Raw genomic sequence first — 24,919 nt, forward strand, 5'->3', positions numbered from 1 at the left:
GGTCATCAAGTCCCCAGATGAGAATAAAGGGCTAGATTGTGGTGCTAGAGGTGGAGAAGGGATCCAGGGACAGTGGCTGACTGCCACAGCCATCTCTCCCAGCACCCTGTGCCCCAGCCCACTGTTCCCCTGCGCTAGGGGCTGCATGCCCAGGCCTCCAGCACCCTTCTCCCTCATCCTTTGGGGCTGGCACTTGCTGGCCCCCAGTGCTCTCCCATCATCTCTTGAGGTCCAGGGCTGGTCAGAGTCCCCTCTGCTTTCTTCCTGGTGTAGCCCCTTGGTCTGCGACTGACTCAGCTTCCCTGCTCTAGCTGCAAATCGTGCAGGGAAGCTGAGGTGATGGAGAGACCAAGAGTCCCCAAGGTCTTCCCTCAGCTGGGGTCCCCAGAGGTGGCAGTTCTCTCAGGAGAGTGGTGCCAGGGGTGCTGAGAGAGGGGCATGTGGAGAATACTGACTGTTAAGGGAGGTGTGAGATGGGCCGTGTTGGGGAGTGGGGTGCGGAGTGAGGCTGGGCCTGGTTGGAGGCAGTGGTGTTTCCTCCCTGTGACCTGCAGCTCACTAAGCTGGGGTGCATGAGCAGGCTGGGTGTTCTGGAGGTGATCCCAACACTTGCCCAGTGCCTTGGGAGTGAGTTGCCTGTGCAATGATAGTCCAGATCGGGGCGTGGACCCACCTAAGCTCCCGAGGCCAGGCAGGGTCTGCCAGACTGGCCTGTGTGCCGAGCATGCGTGAGGAGGGTCTGCATCCTCTTGTTCAGGGCAGCTCCTCAGCACCAACCTCATTGGGGTGGGCGCATCAAGGAAATGCAAGGGAGGACCCTGCTGTATCATGCAGGCCCATCTTTCCTGTCCAGGAGCGGCTGCTCATGAGTCTCTTGCCCCGGAACGTCGCCATGGAGATGAAGGAGGACTTCCTGAAGCCCCCCGAGAGGATTTTCCACAAGATTTACATCCAGCGGCATGACAACGTGAGGTAGGACTGGCACTGGCCTGGTGGTGGATTTAGGGAGCTGAGTGGGAGGTGTTGGAGTTGGAGGTGATGTTGGAAGTACAGGTGATGGTGGAGGTGGAGGTGATAAAGGAGGTAGAAGTGATGGAGGAGCTGGGAGTGATGGCAAAAGTGGGAGGTGTTGGTAGAGGTAGGGGTAATGGAGGAGGTGGGGGTGATGGAGGAGGTGGGGGGTGGTGGGAGAGGCGGGAGTAATGGAGGAGGTGGGGGATGGAGAAGGTGGGGGTGATGAAGGAGAAGGGGTGATGGAGGAGGTGGGGTGATGGATGAGGCGGGAGGTCATGGCTGGAGGTGGAAGATGATGATGGAGACAGGAGGTGATGTTATAGAGTAGAGGTGATGGCAGAGGTGAGCAATAGACCCCAGCTGTGAGTAGGGGAGGAGGCAGGTGTGAGTCAGGAGGCCCAGGTGAGCACCTGCCAGGCAGAGAAGCAGGTCCCATGGGAGCCGTGGGGCTGGTGTCTTCTCAGGTGATTCATGTCACAGCTGCTCTTTTCCATTATTTCAACACCTTTTATTTCCTGTGTTGGCTAGAGAGGGTCAGAACTCTGTCCCTAAGCCAGGTTTGGGCAGTGGGACATTCTGGGCTTGGAATTTGCTTGTATTGGGTTAATAGCTGAGCCTTATTCTCACTGGCCCCAGGGGCCTTCTCCTCCTCTCTGTTCATCTCATGACAGCCCCGGGAGGTAGGGGTTGTCATTCCCATTTTGCAGGTGGGGAAGCTGAGTCCTCAGAGTGAGCCAGCTTGCTCCAGACACTCTGAGGTTTGCTTCTTTGTTTTTAAAGATTCTGTGAAAAAGCATTTTATCCTCTTAAATTGTGCATTCCTTTTCAAAGTACTTGCAAGAGCTGAGTGTGGCCTGTTTGGGACTAGTGCTTTCCATAAGTATCTCTCAGGTAGGAGATGGTGGTTTGAAGGAGGGAAGTGCTCTCCATCCATTCTTGCTGTTCTTTGCCGGCTCTTCTGGCTGTTGGTGTCAGGCCTCCCTGTTCCCTAGGCGTCTGCAGACACAAAAGGATAAGAAAAGCCTCATTCTGTGTGTGTTAAGCACTGTAGACCGGGTCCCTACAGCCGGTACTCATTCATCTGAAATGAGCCAAGGCCTGCTGCTGCCAGCCCCTCCCCATCAGGGCCCCTGCCACCCCCGTGTGCCGGCCAGCGTGGCTAACTGCTGTCTGGTGAGTGCACCCACTCCCATCATCGTGCCTCTTGGTGAGGACCAGTGCTGTCCTCCTGCAGAGGGGCACAATGAAGTCAGGCGGCGTTAAGGCCCAGTGTGTGGGGCCAGCATTTGAGACTAGGCAGGACAGGCCTCCCTGCTGGATGCTTGGTTTCGTTTAATGTCATCAGACCCCTGTGATCCACAGGAACTGTCACCTCCACCTTGTAGGTGAGGAAATAGTGGTTCAGCAAAGTGAGGCGAGTGTGTAGGATTCCCTGGCCAGTGAGTGGCAGGGCTGGGGCTGGACCTGGGATTGGCTGATGCTGACGTCTGCCTAGACTTTTCCTATTTGTCCTCTACCTCTCCTTACTGGGTAAGGACACAGTACAGTGACCCAGCCCCCTGCTGAGAAGACCAAACCACCAGAACGTTCCAGGGAGCACTTCAAGGGGGCAGAGTTCCCACAGCAGATAAAGAATCAGACATCTGGGGCTTCAGGTGGAGGGGGGCTTATTGCATGGGTGCCCAAATGCCTTTCCCTCCCTCTCCTCTGACCTGGGACAGCAAATATAGGTGTGGTGAGTCACCACTTCCCTTGGCTGCCGAAAAATCTGCCCCATGTTCCCTGGTGGGAACCTTGTTCCCAGCAGCTAGTGGACTGATGTGCTGGATGCAGGCACAACAGCTGTGAGATAGGAGAGGAAGCTTAGGCTCCCTGTCACCCATGGTACTAGATCCATCCTAGCCCTTCTGGCCACCTTCCAGCAGGGGTCAGAAATGTCTTTCTACAGCCTAGATACAAACATCTCATTGTCCTCCCTACAACCCTTGTTAGAATCCTTCAGTGGTTCCACATCACTCCAGAATTAAAGTCTAAACTCAGTATACCATTCACACGTCAGCTTGCTGATGCCATTGGGAATGGTGGAGTAAAGATATCTGAAAATCCTCTCCTCTGTAAAGGCAATGACAACAGTGGCAAAAATGATCAGAATCAACATTGTCAGAACACTGGAAATTAACCAAAGTCTCGCAATAATTCAGGAATGTTTATTTAAGAAAAACAGGTAAATCTTGGTAAGAAGAGTGAGCTTTGTTGAGTTCTAACTTGCCCTGTTCCATTCTCCCATCTCCCCAGTGCCACGATAGCTCTGAAAACCAGTAGCTGCAGTCACAGTGAAAACCTGCAGCCTGGCAGCCACTGGAGGAGGCAGAACCAGGTTGTTGCTCTTTCAAAGCTCCATTCTCAGAGAACTGTCATTATTTGACAGTCTGGAAATTCCCTGGAAAAACCCACTCACAGGCCTGTCTTTATTTGAGCTGACTCAAAGCTTAGTGTGAACAGCCTTTGCCCCAGGACATTTGTTGAAAACAGTCAGTGGCAATTGTTTGACATCAGAGCTGCCTTTGGCAGTGATAACAGTTGAGGCAAGTAGCGAAGTATTCAAAAACTTAAAGGAAAAAACTGAGGAATGAGATGTTCATCAGGTGCTTTGAATGGCTCTGGGAATATTTCTTGGAATCAGAAGACCATGCACAAGCATAGGGATGTGCATATACTCCAGAAAGGACTGAGAAGGATCCCAGCTCTCACCTCTGGCTGGCCATGAGGCTCTGCACATGCAGGAAGTGAAGGCTAAGGCAGAGTTGTAATCTGCCTGGCTGGGTGTTGCTGGCATGCCCCAATATGCACATAAACCTCAGTGTCAGAGACTGAGGGACTTATTGGCTGCAGGCATGTAAGGAAATTTCTGTCCAGTCATTACCTGACCACTAAGCTAATGAAGCAGAGACTTTAGTGGCTTCACACAACAAAGAATACAGACTTTACAGATTTAGTTCAGAAAAGTCACTAAGTGATAACATAAACAAACAGGAACAACAAGTCCTGAGGTGGAATTACCTGATTTTCAGAGTTGCCACATTATGGTATCCAGTTTTCAATTAAAATATATGGGACATGCAAGAAAACAAGAATGTATGGCTCACACTAGAATAAAAAAGCAATCAACAGAAGCTGTCCCAGAGGAAGCCCAGCCATTGGACTTGTCATATAAAACTTTAAATCAGCTATTTTAAATATGTTTAAAGAACACACTGTGCTTAAGTAAAGGAAAGTGTGAGAATGCTTTTTCATCAAATAGAAAATACCAATAAAGAAATATAAATTATAAAAAACCAACCAAGTAGAAATTTCAAATTTGAAAAATGCAATAACTAAAATGAAAAATTTGTTGGGGGAAGCTCAGCAGCAGATTTGAGCAGGCTGAAGAAGGAATCAGTGAACTTGAAGATAGGTTGATTGCGATTACCCAGGCTGAAGAACAGAATGAAAAAAGGGTGAAGAAAAATGATCAGAGCCCGAGAGACTTGGGGGACACCATCAAGTGGAGCAACACACTCATAGTGAGAGTCCCAGAGGAGAGGAAAGAGAGAAAGGGGCAGAAAGAATATTTGAAAAAATAGTGGCCAAAAATGTCCCAAATGTGGTGATAAACATGAGTCTATACATTGAAGAAGCTCAATTAAAATAAACTCAAAGAGACCCATACCTAGACACATCATAATCAAATTGTGAAAAGCCAAAGACAAGGAGGGACTCTTGAAAGCAGCAAGAGAGAAGCAACTCCTCACACACAAGGGAGGCTCTATAAGGTTTTAAGCAGATTTCGCATCAGAAACCATGAAGTGGGATGGCACACTCAAGGGCTGAACTAAATAGACAGGAATTCTGTATCTAGCAAAAATCACAGCAGCAGCACCTGCTGTTCCTTCTGCCTGGAGCCCTCTTCTCCCAGTATCTTCATGGCCCCCTCCCTCCTCCCTTCAGGACTCAAATGTCGCCTGACCAGTCCTAGTTAACATCGCTCACAGCTTCACACCCATCTTTTCTGCTTTATGTTTCCCCACAGTCCCTCTTGTCACCTTTGACACACTGTCAGCATCTATGTCCCCCAACTGGAATGGAAGCCTTTTGCAGGCACCGATGTTTGAATCTTTTGTTCATTGCTAAACCCTGACCACCTAGAACAATGCCCAGCACATAAATCCTTCCATAACTATTTGTTGTATTATAACACTTACAAATTATTATAAGTAGTTATAAGCAATTGTTGAGCTCTTATCAGGTGCAAGGTATTAGTTTAAGGGCTTTATGTTTGTTAATCCATTTAACCTTCATAATTCCATGAGATGGACTCTAGTCTTGTTCCCATTTTACGGAAGAGAGGACTGACGTGTGGAAGTGTGCGATAAGTTGCCTGGAGTCCTATTGTAAATGTTGGAGCTGGGCAGCCCCAGTGGAGTCTGAGCTCTAACCCCTGCACCCCTCCTGCCCTTCCTTGGATGACTCTCAGGAGCCTCTCATCCTGGAGACTCATGCTCTGCTGCTTACTGTTTGTACCCACGTCCTAACCAGTCTGCATCCCTCGGCTTTTGACAAGTCATTGTATGGTTTCTCACCCATCTTAGTTTTACACATGCTATTTGTACTTCTGAACCAATCCTTCCTTCCTCCCTCCCTCTCTCCCTCCTTCTTTCCCTCCCTCCCTCCTTCCTTCCTTCCTCCTTTCCTTCCTTCCTCCTTTCCTTCCTTCTTTCCTTGCTTCCTTCCTTCCTCCTTTCCTTCCTTCCTTCCTCCTTTCCTTCCTTCCTTCCTTCCTTGCTTTCTTCCTTCCTTCTTTTCTTCCTTCCTTCCTTCTTTTCTTCCTTTCTTCTTTGTTTGGATAATTCCTGGGTGGCCTCCAGATCCTGCTCTAGCCTGGCTGCATCAGCGATGTGGGTGCCGTGCCCTCCTGCAGAATTCTGGGCTTCCCGTATCATTGCTTTACTGGAATAAAAAGAGCAATCAACAGAAGCAGTCGAAGCTTCTACTCTGTTGAAATTGTTGATGTGTCTGCCCCTCCCTGCTCTGAGCCTTCTACTCCTGGCTGTTGAGCTCCTGAGGAGAGGCATCTGGCATGTATGAGGCCCTCCACATGTGCTTGCCTCTGTGAATGGAGGGTGTCAGGGTGCTTCAGCGGAGGAAGTTTCCCACAGGTAGTCGAGGAGGAGGACAGGCAGGGCAAACACTCGGAGCTGTCCTAGCATGGGGGTTGGCAGCGCTCAGTTGGTGTTCGTGGAACTGAATGAATGACCGGAGACTGAAAAGCCAGTGGATAGAGAAAGGTGCACGAGTGAAGTATTAGTTATAGATTGGAGAAGGAAGGAAACGGTGACGGGTTCTCCGGGATGTAAATAAGCCTGAATTTTATACCAAAACAGAAGAAAACTGTGTCATCTCTCTCCCCCAACTCTTGCAGTTCCTTTTCTCAGCTTCCCAGCATCAATTACTGACACTTCTAATATCCTAGACACCCAGTTTTGACTCATTCATTCATTCATTCACTCAGAACACAGACACTGATCCCCCTTGCTCTGTGTTAGATGCTGTGAGAGGTACGAGTCAGGGTCGGCATCCTCAAGCTTCTCATAGTCTCAGGGATGCTGTTCTGCAGTTAGGGGATTATGACAGGACGTGAGGCTTGTTGTGGGGTAAACACGGCAGCTCTCTGCGCATGATGGGCGGGGCATGGGTGCTATGTGGTGGGGTGATGGCCTCATCAGGGAGAAGCCTCTCTGAGATGTGGGTGCCACTTTCTGCGTATAAAGTGGGTCCCCACTTTCTGTGTATGATGCGAGCCCTCCCTTTCTGCCTATGATACTGGTCCTCGCCTCCTGCCTATAACAAGGACCCCCACTTTCTGCATATGATGTGGGTCTCTGCTTTCTGGCATGAGATGTTATTGAGAATGCAGATCTGAGTTAAGATCTGGCATCAGGAATCAATATATGAACACAATTGTGTCAAAAAAGCAAAATGCTGTAATTGCACACCTCTTTATCCACTTAAACTGGAGGTGCACATTCAGGTCTCGCAGACTCCTTCAGTGTCCCCACGTATATGATCTCCCTCGTCCCTCACGGCTGAGGATGTTTTTGGCTCCTGGTGACAAAAGTTAGCCTTGCAGTGTCTTCTAGAGTGAGGGGCTCGCTTTCCCCTGGGGAGGGAGGTCTGGAGGGGGCACCTGGGCGCTGGTCCAGCGGCTCTGTGATCAGGCCCCTTGGCCTCTCCCATGTGGGTTCAGAGGGGTGCCTTGTCCTGAGATAGGCCCCTGGTCATATCTCCCTCGTCCCTCACACGTATGGGGACTTGGGTCGCTTGGAGGACTCTTTAGGAAGACCCCCGCTTCTCCTGAGTGCACGGCTCAGGGAGGGCTCTCCATTCTTCTAAAGCTCTCTGTCTTGCTGTGTTGTTTCACTCTTTAAGACTTTTAAAGTCTTGGTGGTATCCTGGAAGATGGCTCTGCGCTGTGGGTAGGCACTGTGTTGTTTGGACTGACCCAGGCTCTGTAGTAAATGGACACCTGGCATAGAGAGGCTCTACCCAAGAGAGGTGGGTCCCTGCCCTCGTAGCTGGCCAAGGGGCCGCCCCTCCTGCAGCACAGTAATCCTTTGTGAGCTCTGACAGTGCCCCAGCCTTGTGTTGCCTGCATCAGCCGGCAGGAGGGGAAAAGAGGGTGCCAAGGGCTGCTCACTTCTTAGAAGATGGCACTTCTGCTCACGTGCCACTGGTCGTGACCCTGTCACGGGGCCATCTCACAAAGGGATGGACGTGGAGCTGCTCCCCCGTGTGCTGGGAGGGGTCAGCAGGAGCTCTGAATGGCTCTAGTGTTTACTGCCTCTGTGACTGTGTGGGAGTACCACAGCTTCTCCCAGCCTCAATTTTCTCACCTATAAAATGGGAACAAAGCAGCCTTCATTTCCAGCCTGTGTCCAGGAATAAATGGGGAGCTCTATTTTAAGGTGACTTGTAAAGCTGAATGTCTACATGACGCCAGGGGGTTGTAAGTTGTCTCAGAGGCTGGCTCCTGTCCGTGTGTGGAGGGCAGCCTGGCACCCCTTTCTCTTGCAGCATCCTCTTCGCAGACATCGTGGGCTTCACGGGCTTGGCGTCTCAGTGCACGGCCCAGGAGCTGGTGAAACTCCTCAACGAGCTCTTCGGCAAGTTTGATGAATTGGCCACGGTAAGCGCAGCCTCCCCTTTGTTCAAATGTAATTTGAATTACTTCTGGGGTAAGGACGTGCCAGGTGGATTCCCGTGTTAGGGGTATGACCTAGACTGATTGCGAAGTGGTTTTGCCCAGCATGGCTGTCAGTCACCCATTGTTTTAGCCTCGCTCTTCATTGATTTGCTTCCTGGGACATAAGTGTTGCATTTGCAGATAAGAAAATTCTTGCACTGGTGCTCTCAGCATGTACAATAAAGGGTTCCAGGCGGGAGATGCTGGCTGTGTTGTGAGGCTGTGTGCAGGTCCACATCTGCCTGCGGGCCACCTCCCTGCCTTCTGCCCCGTGGCAGACGTCGCTGGCCGTCATGGCCCCTTGCCGAGGCCTGCCTTGGTGGAGGGCTCTGTGGAGCAGGTCTGCACTGGCCCTCGCCCCGGGCCTGCCACTACCTGGCCTTGAAACTTACCTGCTGGGGGCCAGTTGGTGACAGCTCATGATGCCAGGACCCCTTGCTGCGGTAGGCTGTTTGCTGGGGTTTTGAGACCTTTCTGTGACAGGTCACATCCAAGTCCTGCAGAGGTCAAGCCAAGCCTGGACTAACAGCTTCGGCTTGCAGCATGCAGGCTGCCCACCTGCGACACCCACCTTCTGTGCCCTGAGAAGACATCGGGGGATGTGAGGACATGGAGCCAAGTTCACCTTCCTGTCTGGCCTCGCTAGAAGTGGATGCAGAGGGGCCCTGAGTGGGTGGTTGTGAGCGGGAGGGAGAGAACCTTTCTCAGGGGAGGTGGCAGTAGAGGTCTTGGAAGGAAAAGTGGGCGTGCCCCGAAGAAGGAGGTGAGGCGAGGACCCACAGCCGGGCCTGGCCCATGCAGCGGCCAGGAGTCGTGAGGAGAGTGCCGCCTACGTGCAGAGCTTGGTGAGGGGGCCACGCGGGCTGCAGACTCGGGCCTGCCCCTGGGCGGGGCATAGAACACCACGCCCCAGAACTTGCCCTAGACCTGTGGGCCGAGTTGTGGCAGTCATACTGGGCTGAGGACAGCCAGGTTGGCTGTACCTGACAGTAGTCTGGGGGACTAAGGGCGGGTGGGAGACCACTGGGCCGCCTGCTGCAGACCCCTGGGTAGGTAAAGGAGACAGGTAGGATGGGGAGGGGGTTTGAACGATTGTGGACGCTGCCCCCCTCAAGATTCCCTCTGGGGTCATAGGGCTCCTGAGATGTCCAGTTGTAAGGTCCCTGCTTGCTCCTGAGTGGGTCAGGGTTGGAACCCTTTCTCGTGTGGCACCCCATGGATAGCCTGGGCCAGTGTTCTGCAGGACCCCATTTGGGAAAGGCCATTCATCTTCCTGAGGATGAAAGTAGGAAGCTGGCTCTCCCCTCGGGGCTGAGTTCCTTCTGGCTGTGGAGGCATTTCGCAGGGTCGGAGCTGCCCTGCTGCAATGCTCAGGCAGCCTGTGTCCGGGCAGCCACTGCGCTTGTTCCTGGAGTGCAGCTGTGGCTCGGTCCAAACGGATGCCACCTTGCCTTCCTAGGAGAAAGTCTCCAGGGTTTCCTGCCCCACCAAAGAGAGACACTGTGCTTTCAGGGGAAGCATCAGGGACGAGCGGAGGGTCTGAGTGTGGCCCGTGCCCGCCTCTGTGGCTCGTTGTCACGGCAGGCACTCTAGCCCCTTCTGCATTTGGGGCAAGATGAGTGTTTTGTCCAGTGCCCGGCGGGAAGGTTAGGGGGTGGTGACTGGCAGAGGGCTCTACCAGTGTGCACGGGAGCCTTTCCAGGCCTGCCCCTTCCTCCCACCCCCTCATGAGGAAGCTTCTGGATGAGGGTCCCCCTTGGCCTACTGGAGCCTTTTCTCTGGGCATGTGCTGCCAATGGGAGGGGCTGCGCCCCCATCACCCTGTTTCCATCTGTCTTCCCAGCAGCTGGAGGTCAGCATCATGGTCCACGAGGGGTCGGGACCTCCTTAGGTCAGTGACTCGGTGGTAAGCGGTGTCACCAGGCTGCCCCTCCACTGTCCCCAGGAGACCCCCCAACTCCAGGTCTCTAACAACGGCCCCTGCCCCCCTACTCACAAGAAGGTACAGGAGCCTTTATAGATTCTCTACTCGTCCTTCATCAGATACCCAATTTGCAAATATTTTCTCCCTGGCTTTGGCCTGTTTATTTTCTTAACAGTGTCATAGGAAGGGCAGTATCGTGGTTTTTATGAAGTCCCATTATCTGTCTCTTCTTTTCTGGATGGTGGCATTCCCAGTGGCAGGCAGTCTGCTGACCTGCCCCATGTCTGCTTGTGCTGTCAGAGCAGATGCAGGGCCTGGCCAATTCCAGGGGCTGCAGAGATGGACTCTCCCCTGGTGGGAAAGCATGTAGTGGAGACGTGGCTCCTGGGAAAGCACAGTCTGGGTCTTGTTCCCAGGATGAAATGGTGACTTGGAGGTTTCCTGTCCTGTCCTCTTCTTCATTGGCTTGGAATACACCTTCAGCTGTCGCTTTGCCACTTTCTTTTTAAAGCAGCTGCTGGTGCGGCTCCTTGAGTGCCACCTGATGCTCGAGGCCTGTGCCCTCACCTCAGCCCAGCTGGGGCCTCTTGGGCTGCATCCCAGCTGTGCCATCCACTGTCCCTTTCTGTCTGCACCACCACTTGGGGTACCTGTGGCGCGGGGTCCATTGGGCCTATTCTGCGGGTATCACATGCTCCCTCAGAATGTCTCAGTCTTCCAAGTGTCTCCTCAAATCATAAGATTTGCCTTCTTTTTTTGGGTTAAATTTGTTCCTGGGTATTCTATTCTTTTTGATGTAATTTTAAATGGGATTCCTTTGTTAATTTCTCTTTCTGATAATTTGTTGTTGGTGTGTAGAAACACAACAGATTTCTGTACATTAATTTTGTATCCTGCAGCTTTACTGAATTCATATGTTCTAACAGTTTTTTTTTTAATGGAGTCTTTAGGGTTTTCTTTATATAATATCATGTCATTTGCAAATAGAGACGGTTTTCCTACTTCCTTTCCAATTTGGATGCCCTTTTTTTGCCTAATTGCTCTGGCTGGGACTTCCAGTACTACGTTAAATAAGAGTGGTGAAAGTGGGCATCCTTATCTTGCTCTTGATCTTGGAGAAAAACCTTTCATCTTTTCACTGTTGACTATGATGTTAGCTGTGGGCTTGTCATGCCTTTATTACACTGAGGTACATTCCCACTATACCTACTTTGTTAAGAGTTTTTATTGTAAATGGATGTTGAATTTTGTCAAATGCTTTTCCAGTATCTATTGAGATGATCATATGATTTTTAACTTTCATTTTGTTAATGTGGTATATCACGTTGATTGATTTCCAGATATTGAACCATCCTTGCATCCTTAGAGTAAATCTCACTTGGTCATGATGTATGATTCTTTTAATGTAGTGTTGAATTCAGTTTTCTAATAGTTTGTTGAGAATTTCATCAGGAATATTGGCCTGTAATTTTCCTCTCCTGTGGTGTCCTTGTCTGGTTTGGTATCAGGGTGATGCTGGCCTCATAAAATGAGTCTGAAAGTGTTCTCAAGACCTCTTCTACTTTTTGGAAGAGTTTGAGAAGGATTGGTATTAATTCTTCTTTAAATGTTTGGTAGAATTCACCAGCAAAGCTATCTGGTCCTGGACTTTTCTGTGTTTGGAGACTTTTGATTACTGATTCAATCCCCTTACTAGTAACTGGTCTGTTCAGATTTTCTATTTCTTCATCATTCAGTCTTGATAGGCTGTATATTTCTAGGAATTTATCCATTTCTTCAATTGTTGTTCAATTCGTTGGTGTTTAAGAGATTTCTCTTTTTATTCCCTATTTAGCTCTTTACCAGGCCGCTTATTTGTGTTTGGTATACTGGATTAAATACTTTTATCAAGAGAAGTGCACACAATCCAGGGAGCAGATGCTGCACACGTTGGAGCCGTGTGGTGGGTTGGCTGAAGTAACAGACATGTTGATGTGTGTGTATGTGTACGTGTGTGTGAGTGTGTGTACATGCATGTGATCGTGTATGTATGAGTGTGTGTACATTTATGCACCTGTATACATGTACGTGCATGTGTGCATGTACACATGTTAATATGTGTGTGAGTGTGTAGGGGTACATGTGTGAATGTGTACATGTGTGCTAACATTTTGTTTAGATTTTTTTCCATTTATGATTCTGAAGGATATTAGTCCATGGCTTTCCTTTCTTATGTTGTCTTTATGTGGTGTCAAAGCAATGCTGATACCACAGAAGAGTTTGGGAGTATTTCCTCCTGTTCAGTTTTCTGGAAAAGTTTTTGTAGAATTGGTATTATTTCATTCTTAAATGTGTGACAGAATTTACTGGTGAATCCATTTGGGCATGGCATTTTCTTTGGGGAAAGTTTAATTACAAATTCAATTTCTTTAAATAGAGCCAGTCAGGTTATCTTTTCTTTTCCTTGAATGAGCTTGGTGTTTTTTAATCTTTCAAGGAATCTGTCCATTTAATCTGAGTTGTCAAAATTATTAGAATAAAGTTCACAACATTTCCTTGTTATCCTTTTAACATTTGCAGAATCTGTAGTGACGTCACCTCTTTCATTCCTGACCTGGGTAATTTGTATCTTCCCTTTTTTACTGACCATACTGGCTAAAGGTTTATCTAAAATTGATTTTCTTAAAGCACTTTCTTTTGGCTTCCTTGATTTCTCTATTTACCTTTCTGATTTTTATTATTTTTTCTTCTGCTTATTTTGGTTTTAATTTGCCTGTCTTTTTGTAGTTTCTTAAGGTAGAAGCTGAGGCCATTGATTCGAGAGCTTTTTTTCTCTTCTAATGTAAGCATTTCACTCTGTGAGTTTCCCCTCAAGTACTTTAGCAGCATCCCAGAATCACTGAGATGCTGTGTTTTTATTCAGTTCAAAATGCTTTCTCATTTCCCTTTCAATTTTTATTAGACCCATGGATTATTTAGAAGTATGTTTTTTGAGGAATTTTGCAAAGAGCTTTCTGTTTTTGACTTCAAATCTAATTCTGTTTTGGTCAGAGAAGATGCTTTTTGAATTTGAATCTTCTTAAATTTATGGCCCAGAAATAGTCTGCTTTGGTCAATGACTCATGAACACTTGAAAGTAATGTGTATCCTGCTGTTGTGGCGTTCTTGTGTCTGGAGTGTTCTATAAATATCCATTAGGCCAGTTGGTTGATAGGGTTGTTCATGTGGTCTATATCTTTCTGATTTTCTGGCTACTTGTTCTCTCAATTATTGCGAGAGGGCTATTGAACTCTCCAGTATAATTATAGATTTTTTCTGTTTCTTCTTTCAGTTCTATCAGTTTTTGCTTCTTGTATTCTCAAGCTTTGTTCCTTGATTTGTCAACATTTAGGATTGTTAGTCCTTCTCCATGAATTAACTCTTTTATCATTAAGAAATAACCCTCTTTATCCTGGTAATCTGATTTTATCTGATATTAACAAAGCCATTCCAGCTTTCCTTTGATTATTGTCAGAAGGCATGCCTTTTTCCATCCTTTTATTTTTAATCTGTTTGCGTTTATTTATTTAAAGTGTTGGGTTTTCTTTTTTCTAAGTCTAATCTGACCATCTCTGCTTCTGCCTGGGGTGTGTAGCCTGTCTTCACTGTTAACATGGTTAGGTTTACGTCTGTCATCTTGCTGTTGGCTCTTGGTTTGTCCCATCTATTCTCGGTGGTTGTTTTTTTCCTTTTTCTGCCTTTTTAAGGTTTACTGAGCATGTTCTGTGGCTTCTCCTTACCTCCTTTGCTGGCTTGTTGGTTATAACTGTTTGTTTTGTGATTTTAGTGGTTGCTTTGGGCTCTAGAAGGTCTCTTTAACTTAGAACAGTCTATGTCCTGGGGTTCATTGCACCACGTCGCTCACAGCTCAGAAGCTCGCATGACGTGCCTCCGTTTCTCCCTCCTGGGCCTTTGTGAAATCGTTGCTGTATATTTTACTTTTCCCTCTGTACACTCCATTCTATCCTGTTCTTATTTTTGTTTATACAGTCAGTTCTCTTTTAAAGAGTTGTAAATAACAAGCATGTACCTTCTGTATTAACTCATGTTGTTCCGTTTCCATTGGTCTTCGTTCATTTAGGTGGCACACATGTGGCATAGTTCCATATGTTTTTCGTTTTTCTGCTTAAAGAATTTCCTCTGATGTTTCTTGTAGTGTGGGCTTGCTGGTGACAAAAACTGCCGGTTTTTGTATTTCTGGAAAAACTCTTTATTTTGCCTTTATTGTTTTGAATTTCTTTTCTCTGAGTATAGAATTCTATGTTGATAGGTTTTCTCCCCCAAGAACTTTAAAGTTGTTGCTCTGTTGTCTCTTGTATTGTTTTCAGCAAGAAGTCTGCCATCAACTCTTTGTTCTTCTGTATGAAATATGTCTTTTTTCTCTGTCTGCTTTTAAGATTTTCTCTTCATTGCTGGTTTTAAGAAATTTAAATTTATGTGCCTTGGTGTAGTTTTCTTCACGTGTCTTGTGCTTGCAGTTTATTGAAAAAGCTTCTTGCATCTGTAGGATTATAGTTTCACCAAATTGTTGGGGAAAAAAACCTCAGTGACTCCTTTTCGAATATTCTTATGTCCCTCCCCTCTTCCTTCAGGAATACCAGTTCCCCTTATGTCACCATCTTGAAGTTGTCCCACGTCTCATTGATCTTTTTTTATTTTTTGAATTCTTTTTATTTCATTTTGGATGGTTTCTACTGCTGTGCCTTCAAGTTCGCTAGTCTTTGCTTGTGCAACGTGTAACCTGCCGTTCCCCCATCCAGTACAGCTTCCATCTCAGAGGTTATGTTTTCATCTCTAGAACTTCAATTTGCATCGTTTTTCCCCTTGTTGAGGTAACTGCTAGGAAGCTCAAAATTAAAATAGTCTCATTCTTTTCTTCTTCTTCATTGCTTTTAATTTTTGTCTTTTGTGCGTCGATGGTGGTGTGTATTTTTAAAAATGTATTTTTACTCTAATCTGCTTGAGCCCTCTTTTGAGGAGCATGTGGGATGTGTTTTCCTCGCACGCATTTGTCTTGTGTCCGAGGCCTGGTGTGGAGGATGTGCTGACCCCCGTGAGTGCAGGCTTGGAAAATTACACACAGCTGCAGTCCAAACACATCTTTCTTTATGAAGGTCCCTGCAAGGCATTTAGACAAACACAGGATATGAGCTTGTTTGCTTTAGTCTCCACAGTAGCTGACAGTTTATTTACCCCTTATCCCCGGCTGATGGCCACAGATGTGCACAGTATTTTTGACCTTTCTCCCATTTACTGGATCCATTTTAGAGTTGTGTTTGCTCTGATGTCCATGTGTATTTGGGAAACTGGCCACATCCCTTTGAGTTGATGGAGAAACACCTGTCCTGGAGCTCAGCCTTGCTCCAACCCCACCTGTCAGGGATGGGTCCTTCTCTGGAAGTCAGTTTCCCTATTGGGAAGGTGAACTGACTGGATGAGGCAGACATTTCTCTGGCTGGTTCCAGGAGGCCATGGAGACTGCTTGGTGTGCCAGCTGCAGAGACGAGCCTGAGTCCCAGCTTGGCCTCTTATCAGCCAGGCCGCCTGGGCTGGTCCTGGCCCTGTTCCTCGGAGGTGATAGGTGGTAAGAACACAGTCCTTAGTTCTGGTCGTGACCCCAACAGTCCTCCAGGGAGCGTTTCCACTGACAGCTTGTTTCACTGTTGTAAGTTCTCAGCCCCAGCGTGGCCATTGCCTGGCACAGGACAGGGTCACAGCAGATTTAGGATAGTGCAGGTGGTGCTCTGAGGCAAGGCAGCAGATTTGCATGTGCAATTGGGATGGACGAGCGTGGGAGGCACTCCCTGTCTGGGTCTGAGCGTTCCTGGGCCGTTTGCTGAGTCTCTCATTGGGGACGCCCACCCTTGGGCTGGGCAGTCTGCACTGTCCCTGAGCCTGGACACCCAAGGAACATTTCTCACCACGAGGACCCAACACGAGGAGCACTTGGACAAGATGTAATGAGTGTTTCCATCAGGACTGTGAGGGGACACAGGAGACTCGTGGTTCTGAGGGTGGAGTCATTTTGATGCTGACGCGGTGGGGCCTGTGGCCACAGATGGCAGGACAGGCATGTACATGGTGTACTCTGGCCATTTTGTTCAACCTTCACTTGCTGAAAGATGACTCTTATGACGTATTAGTGAGGGCATTATTTCTTGGTTAATTGTCTTACTCCCAATGTTTCCAAAATGGACCTGTGGAAGCCAGTCTAAGGGCCACAGCTTCCCGGACCGAGTCCCGAGCCCACGTGGGTGTGTGTTCACTCCCACCCTTCCTGGGCCCCTGTCCTTTCTCCTCCCCATGCAGGCTTTCCTTGGGCTTGATTCAGGGGCCAGGACTCACCTGGCAGCTGTGAGGACTGCCACACCATCCTCACTTTTGGTGCCTCTGTTTGCCAGCCTGTGAAATGTGAAGAGGAGCCCCAGCCCTTTCTGCTCTGTCTCCCCAGTCCTGTGAGCTGCTCAGAGCTGTCTGCGCTGCAGGCCTGAAGTGTGCTTGTCGGGTGGTTGTGACTCTCTGTGTTCTTTCAGCAAACTTGCATGTGTGCGCATTGTCAGCGCGGAATGTGCCGGAGTGGAAAGATGGCTCTTAGCCTGGGAACTTACAGCCCAGGAGGGAGACCTTGAGCTAATAATTTTATGAAACCAGGATTTTGCTGAATGAGATGTTCGATAGAGTGTGGTCAGGATGTCAACCGGCGTGATGAGCACGGCCTGGAGGAGAAGGCAGAGGGATGTATACCCTGTGCGCAGCTTGAAAAACTGACCCAAGGCTAAGATTTGAAGTGGTAAAAGTCACATGTGAAACAGTATATAGAGTCGAGTCCCAATTTTCACAGTATGTGTGTGCGCACACTTAATTTCATAGAGAGAAGGCTGGAATGAACTATTCCATATTACTATGGCTATTGCTGAGTTGTATGGTAGGATTTTTAATTTTCTGAGCTTTCTGCATTCTTTATAATGAGTCTGGATTTCTTTAGTTATTCTCTAATTAGCAGGAAATAAATATTTCTTGAAAAACCAGTAGATGTTTGGAATTCTAATGAGCCTGTCATTTGTATCAAGGCCACTTATAGAAACTCGCTCCCACCCTCCCCTCTGGTGTGAGGTCCCTGGAGAGCCAGGAGCCGGTGGCACTGAGGGGCTGGTGCCTCCCTCTGTGCTCAGGGAAAAAAGTGCCCTGTGAGGCGCCGCCATTGTCATGTTCTGGGGCGCTCTTTCCACGGGCAGAGGCTGTGCACTTACCGCAGGTGGCGTGGCTGGCTGGATGCCGATGGGCCACACGGGGTTGACATGGTGGATGAGGCATTGTGACCCAGGGGATGCAGGATGTCTGGACAACTGACAACAGTTAGGGAAGAATCTATCCTTTCTGTGTGGCTAAAGGTGCGGTCCCGAGCAGATGGCTGTTGGCTCGTCCGTTTTGGGAGAAGATTCCATGCTCTCTCTGGAGTGTGACCATTGCTGCCCGGACCACAGATGTTCTCAGGGAGCTCAGGGTCCTTCTTCTCAGCTACTCGCATTGATGCTCCTGCTCCACCTGCTTCTGTCTGCGGAGAAAATGTAGTGTGCAGTGTGTGCCTTCCCATTAATTCCTGACCCGCTTCCCTCACTCAGGGAGGAAGGTTTATTCAGCAGCTGCAGGGGCTCAGAGCTGTAGCATGGCTCCTTCATGGGGAGATGTGATCTGGGCAGAGGGGGGTGGGTGAGGGAGAGCCCGGTTCCTTCATGGGGAGACATGATCTGGGCAGAGGGGAGTGGGTGAGGGAAAGCCCGGCTCCTTCCCTTGGAGATGTGATCTGGACAGAGGGGAGTGGGTGAGGGAGAGCCCGGCTCCTTCATGGGGAGATGTGATCTGGGCAGAGGGGAGTGGGTGAGGGAGATCCCGGCTCCTTCATGGGGAGACATGATCAGGCAGAGGGGAGTGGGTGAAGGAGAGCCCTGCTCACTTGAGGCCTGAGTGTGTAGCTCGTGGGGGAATTTGGAGGTGAGAGGCAAGGTTGTCTGAACTGGAGGGCCATGAGTGCCACACAGAGGGGCAGGCTGTGGTCCTTCCTTGGACACCAAGGAGGCACGTGTTCGTAGTTGGTTCATCCATCACAAAGCTGCTGCCGAGTCCCTACTGTGTGCAAAACTGTCCTAGGTGACGGGGATGCAGCAGGAGCAAGTCAGACACAGCCTGCCCTTGAGGGTTTTAGAACTCGTTTTATGAAAATTTCACAGGTGCACAAAGGTGGAGACAGTAACATAACACCCCCCAGGCACCCCCAACCCAAGCTCAACAGTAGCTAACGACCAGCCAGTCCTGGGTGGTCTGCGCGCGCTCCTCCTCCGATCCTAGAGGTCACTGCACCGAGTCCTTACTCCCTTGGTGAGGAGCTCTTTCATTGCACACTTTCCAGCTAGCTCCACCTGACGCCTCTGTCACACCCACCAACCTGATCACAGGGGAGTGTTTCTAACTCCTGCTCTGGGCTCGGCGACCCTGCTTGTCTCATGAGTCTCTTCAGCTAGTTTGTTCCAGACAGGATAGCAGTGAGGCGGGCACTTGTCTGGATTGTACCTGCGGGTTTTAGTTTATAGAGGGGACTGAGCGATGACACAGAGGCTAGTGCCATTGACAAGCTTTATCATTCATGGTCTCCGAGAGGAGGGGGCTGGCAGGGCTGCAGGGAGCGCCAGGTGCAGGGGCAGAGCGGGTGGGGAGCGTGGCCGGCTCTGTTGGGGTTTCCCATGGGAAGGAAGGGTCGAGGCAGGCGCAGGGCTGGCCAGTCTGGGTAATGGGGTCTCTGGGCTGTGGGGTGTCCCCCATTGTCTGGCCCCTGCCTGGTGATGGGCAGGGGGGTAATGGTGGGAGTGTCAGAGTCAGATAGTGGAGGCTGAGGGGTGTGGACTCTGGATCAGCTCATGGGAATAAGAACGAGCTGTTTACTGTCCCCAGGAATTAGCCAACCCTGGGAGGGGCCGGCCCTCCCCACCAGTAAGGCTCCCAAGATGTCAAACCATCATAGAATACAGAAAACAGAAAAAAGGATGAATGCGCACGTTGCACCAGTGGATATATGACATGTTTCTTGTTTTTGTTTTTTTCTGTATAATCTTTTCCAGCGCCCCTGCCCTTTGTGGCGGCTTACCCCAACAGTGACAGTGGCTGTGCCATGTGCTCCTCCCATCCCTGCACCTCCCCTGAACCTGCAGACCTTGGAGACCTGACTTAGGTCTCCAGTTTGTTCGTTTGTGTTGCCGACCCTTCCCTGGAGCCATGCATGGCCACCTGCCGGCATCCCGCCAGGTTGCTCGGATTGGGGGTTCTCATGCTGGTGGCATGACCCACCCGCCAGCCCTTCCCACACATCGCGCCAAGGGTCTCACAGTGGCTGCCTCGAGGCCCAGCCCATTGGTATTTCACTTGGGTTTGCACAATGGTGGTTTTCTGATTCTGTCATTTCTTCTGCATTTATTAGCTTGTGATTCTTCTAAAAAGAAGATGATTTACTCATAAGCTCTTTGGTTATCCTCAAAAACAGTAAATGCTTGATTCTTTTCATTTGTTTGTCGGTTTTCAGAATAAGTAATTGGTGCCTTAGTCACTCCAAAGGGGTGACCTATGAGGTTGCTTCCTGCCCTGTTGACATGGCGCGTCACCTCTGAGTGCCTCTTAGGGGCAGCAGGATGTTGCTGCCTCACCCACAGACTCGGCATTTTCTAGAAGCTCTAGTTTCTTTCGGGGGAAATGGTTTCTCCAGCCCATCATCTGGGTTGTCATTGGTCCTGAGACTTTACAGGAGACAGAGATGAGAGATTTTTTTAGAAAAATAAAAACAAATTCTGATTTCCAATTTTCTTAAGTTCACTCCTTTGATTTTTATATTTGTGTCTCTTTTCCTTGATGCTGGAAATCCTAAAAACAGTAATACAGTTTGTTTCATCCTTTTATATACAGTGGGTTCAAAATAATGTTGACAACGTCCTAACAGACCACTGAGTGTAATTTAAGATTCCTCTAGTTGTTTCTTTGATTATTTTGTCTTTGGATTATATCCCACTAGATAGACGGTCAAGATGTGTTTTCATGTCACTTGGAATAATTCTCCTCTGTGTGGTCATGCTACCAACGTGGTCACAGTTAGGTTTATTTCATTTTAGTTTTGATTTTTAGGCATCACTGTTTTCCATTTAATTTTTCTCTTTAAGTACATAAGGTGTTTGCGTGGCTCCAGCCCTCAGTGCAGGCTCTAAGACAAGCTACTTCGGGAGAGGGCTCCCTTCCCACCGTCGTCCTCCGCCCATGCGTTAGGTATCCGTGCTCGGGTTGGGGTTGCCTCTTCGTTGTTCCCTTTGGGTACCAGGAGCAAATGTGTACTACACGTGACTGTTTACTTCTAGTGCGTGCCCCGACAGGGCACGTTGACTTCTCTTGGGCCTATTGAGGCTGGAGAGACTTCCGGTACTGGGTTGATCCCACAGTCCCCACTGCAGGACAGACGTCTGCAGGCTTCTTGGGTTCTGGCTTTGCTGCTTCTGCGCTGTCCCTCCCCAAGGGCAGGCAGCTCCACAAGTGCAGGGGCTGGCACATATGGGGCTCAGTAAAAGGAACTGTGCAAGAATGACTTATGAAAATTCAAGTCAAAATGATTATTTCTCGTACCTTCCAGCGATAGCCACGGCTTATATTTCAGTGTGTTGCTTTTCAATTTTGTGTGGACGCAGCAGGTTAAACACATATGTCATAATAGTCGAGACAGCTGCTTAGAAATATAACTTTCTAAAATTTCTGATTCCATTTTTCCATTGATAGCCCCACACTTAATCTTACAAAGTTAATATGACTTGGGCAGTTGGGTTTTGGATGCAGCCACTCTGGGCATAAAGAGGATCATTTCTAGCTCTCCCTCTGCACCCGCCCTTCCCCCGGGGGTGCCCCAGGTCCCAGCAGCTGACCTGCTTTCCCCGAGTCCAGGTCCACGTGTCTACCTCGGGGCTCGCTGGACCCCACTGTTTCAGAGCTGATCTCAGGGAGGCTTGGGCGTCTTCGGGTTCTGGAATCGCAGTGGGGCTTCCTGATGCCGCTGAATTCTCTGCTTCTTCCTCAGCCTGAGGGGTCTGGGTGGGCAGGGTTGCAGCACACCAGAGCAAGTGGGTCTCTGCTGTCCGAGGCCCTGCCCGCGGCTGCACACACAGGCAGGGCCAGCTGTGTCCAGAGTTCATCTGCGAGCCTGCAGATCACAGCCCAGGGGCGAAGCATGAGACCCTCCCTCCTAGCTGGATCCTCCCAAGCCCCCTGGGGCTCTGAGGGGCTTCTGTCCTCATGTTCTGCCACTCTCGTCCTTTCCAGTGAGCCCCTCCAACCCCCGTCCTCCTTTTCCTCCCTTTCTTTGGTTGGGAAACAGCTGTTCACGCATCACAGGCGCTCCCCTAAAGGGAGCTCTAGGTGCTGGCTTTCAGTATTTATAGGGATGATTTTGAAATCAAAAACACCTTTTTGGTCTCTTAAGCTTGCTAACAAAAGCCAGGACATTTGAGATTTTAAAAAACAGGACGATGCGTCAGCATTTTAAGTCCATGATTTGTTCTGGGCAGTGTTGGCCACCCTGTGGTGCATCCGGCCAGGGAGGGACATGGCTTTGCATCTCAGGACAGTCGGCAAGGACACATCTGTGGCCAGTGGGCTGTAGTTATGCACCCAGATGCGTGTGTGCTGACGGGTCCTGCTGAGGATGGCTGTTCTTTCCGAAACTCACGGAAGGCGGTGGGCCTCGTCTGCCTGTGAGGCCTGCCGGGCTCCCGCGGCTACTGGAGAGTGCCTGCTGGTGCCTTTGCCTTGGGTCGTTCCTCAGAGACTGGCCGTGCCAGGCGGTAACGGTCACACCTCTGGAGAGTGCCTGCTGGTGCCTTTGCCTTGGGTCGTTCCTCAGAGACTGGCCGTGCCAGGTGGTAACGGTCACACCTCTGGAGAGTGCCTGCTGGTGCCTTTGCCTTGGGTCGTTCCTCAGAGACTGGCCGTGCCAGGTGGTAACGGTCACACCTGAAGCTCCCGGGGGGTCCACCTGCCTTCATCACGGCTCTCTGTTTAAACCTCCTTCTTCCAGCAGCACCTGTCCTGCGGGGCCTGTCATCGGCGATCCCACCCTCCCGCCCCTTTTCTGGGGCAGCCACCCCTAGTCTCTGTGTCATGAAGGGTGGCTCTTTGGGGCAGTGCCCCTCACGGCCCCGGATCCACCTTTGAATCTGATGGCAATACTGTTTCTTACAAGCTGCCCGTCATTCACATACACACCTGCCCCCATTCAGGGGCCTCGTACCAACCACCTGCTCATCCCAGGGAGAGGCTTGTCAGGGCCACACAGAGATGAACAGGAGGCCTTGGGTTATGAGTCCTGGAGACAGCCAGGAACATGACAAAGCCAGCTGGGGTGCATAGGGAAGCTTACAGTTGCCTAGGGTCATGCCCCAAGGAGATGCTGATGGGCGGAGACACATGCCACCTTTGAAGTCCCCAGAATTGGGCTTTGTGACCCTCTCGAAATTGTCTGCAAGAATAGTGCTTGCATGCCAGTAGGTGCTGTCACTGCCATGGGCTCCTCGGAGGGAGAGGTCTGGAAGCCCCAGATGGACTGCTGAGAGAAGAGCCTGAGGAGTCAGACCATCACAGTCAGGAGCTCTCCGCAGACGGTCTCTGTGCCCAGGGAGGAGATGGGAGGGAGGGGGCAACACCCGGCAATGGTCTCTTATCTCGTCCCTGGGCCTGTGGGTCTGGTGAAGGCGGCCTGAGTATGAAGTAGAGGATAGGATGAGGGAGGAGCTGCCCTCCTGGCCTGCACGGAGTGTCTGGACCTGCTTCCGACTGTTGGGGACTGAGGACACCCCTGCCACAGGACAGTGATGATAGGGACGGGGGGATGGGCATTCTCGAGGTGCCAGGAGAGAACCTGGTGTTGCCTGCTGGCCTGGATGCTTGGATAAGCATGGCCTGGACCTCAGCTCCACAGGGGGAACACCTGCACCCGGCCGCCTGGGTCTGGGCTCCCAGACTCCATCACAGGTCAGGTCAACCCCTGCACAGCCTGCCTGAGAGAACCTCTTCCACAGACAGGGAGGCCAGTGTCCTAACGGTTAAGTGGTTACTTTTGCCACTCAGAGGCTGAGTGGCCAGACCGTGGACCTCCGTGGTGCCAGCTCCCTGTGCACGGGGGGAGCCTGTGGGACCCTGCATGGAGCAGACCCGGTCGCTGGGCTTTCTGAGGGGGCTCCAACAGGTGGAAGCATCTGCTTACCTCCTCCCCTTCATCTGTGTGTCCCCGGCATCTCCACACTGAGGGAGGCCCAGGGCTGGGAGGAGCTGGGCCCCCAGCCCTCTGTGTGGAGGGTGCCCTCTTCTCTGAGGCGGGGCAGTGCGCTGGGCCATCTCGCTGAAGAGCAGCCCGTTGCTGGCCCTGGCTCCTCCCCTGCCCTCAGCTCCTGCAGAGAGCCTCGTGGGCGTGGAGAGCGAGCAGAGAGCTCTCATCCCAAATGCACTTGCACTAACTCATTCCATTCCTAAAATTGGCAGAATCAGCTCATTTCTAAGAAACAGGAGGGCAGAATTAACTGTAAGGTATAGGATGTGTTCTCAGAGCGGGGTGCGCGGAGCTCTGGGCTTAACGAGACTCTCAGGGTCTGTGAGGCCCCCATCCCGGTATGTGCTGTGAGGCCGACCCCTTCCCAGACGGGGCGCACGCAGGAGGCACGACGGAGGGAATGAGAGCAAAGAGTCCAGCGTCTCCACAAAAGTGAGAACAATGCCAGGCTTCTCACCATTTGTTTCTGTTTTGGAAAATGTCATAATTTTTCATGAAATATGTTACTTATGTTAACATGTAACAGATTTGCTATTGTTATCTTTGAATACATTAATACATTTTAGAGTTTCTCAGTTGTAGCTTCCTGTGTGGTAAATATCCGTGGCTATACCCACTTACAGGGGAGTTTTTTGTGAGGTCCTCAGTTGTTTTAGGAGGGTAAAGGGGTGCTGAAGCTGGAATGTTCTAGAACTGCTGCTTTAGTGCCTTCCGTGGAATAAAACTGCAGTGACAGTCCTGATCACAGCTGACATGGGTGGGTTGGCACATGACAGGTGGTGGTAAGCGTTTGACATTTCTCTCTCCATCCCCCAAAATGATGGCGAGGTGGGTGCTGACATTCTGATCGTTGTATAAATGTGAGGGTGGACATTCTGCGGTGTTGGATGCCTTCCGAGGTGTCTCTGTGGGCGGCGAGGTCAGGGCTGAGACCTTGGCAGTTCCCTTGGGGGCTCAGGCCCCGGCAGGTAGCTCTTTGGGGACAGCCGCTCCCACGTCCTGTGGACCTTGACTCAGGGCAGAAAGCCACGGAGATGCCCAGGTGCGTGTGACCTGCCTTCCTGGGCACTGTGGGAGTCTAGCACCTTCCAGAAGGGCCAGCACATGGTGATCTGCGATGGTGGTCAAGAGGGCCTGGTGCTAGCCCTCCTCAGGAGAGGACCTGGCTCCCCAGCCTTGGGCAGCTTCCTGACCTTGAAGGGTCGTGGGTTGGCCGGGTGAGCTGAGGGGTGGGGGGAGTAGACTCCTGCTGGAGTAGGCGTGCAGCGTAGGGGAAGTGTGGATGCCCCAGGGCAATCCAGATCACAACCAGGGGGCGGCCCTGGGTCGGGGTGTGGGCCCC

At 50.3% G+C, this 24,919-nt stretch overlaps 1 protein-coding gene across 2 annotated transcripts in view; it reads left to right on the forward strand.

Moving 5' to 3' along the window:
* The window catches only part of ADCY1 (adenylate cyclase 1), a 150,581-nt gene that overhangs the window by 42,013 nt on the left and 83,649 nt on the right, over positions 1-24,919 (forward strand). For both annotated transcript variants that reach the window (XR_011437743.1, XM_005614861.4), the window contains exons 3-4: positions 854-972; positions 8,125-8,236. Coding sequence is in view for 1 of the 2 variants with exons in the window: in XM_005614861.4 (XP_005614918.3) it covers positions 854-972; positions 8,125-8,236 (231 nt within the window). In the remaining variant the exon portion in view is untranslated. The remainder of the gene's footprint in view (positions 1-853; positions 973-8,124; positions 8,237-24,919) is intronic.

The sequence above is a fragment of the Equus caballus genome, chromosome 4 (genome assembly GCF_041296265.1).
Source record: "Equus caballus isolate H_3958 breed thoroughbred chromosome 4, TB-T2T, whole genome shotgun sequence".
Taxonomy (NCBI): Eukaryota; Metazoa; Chordata; class Mammalia; order Perissodactyla; family Equidae; genus Equus; species Equus caballus.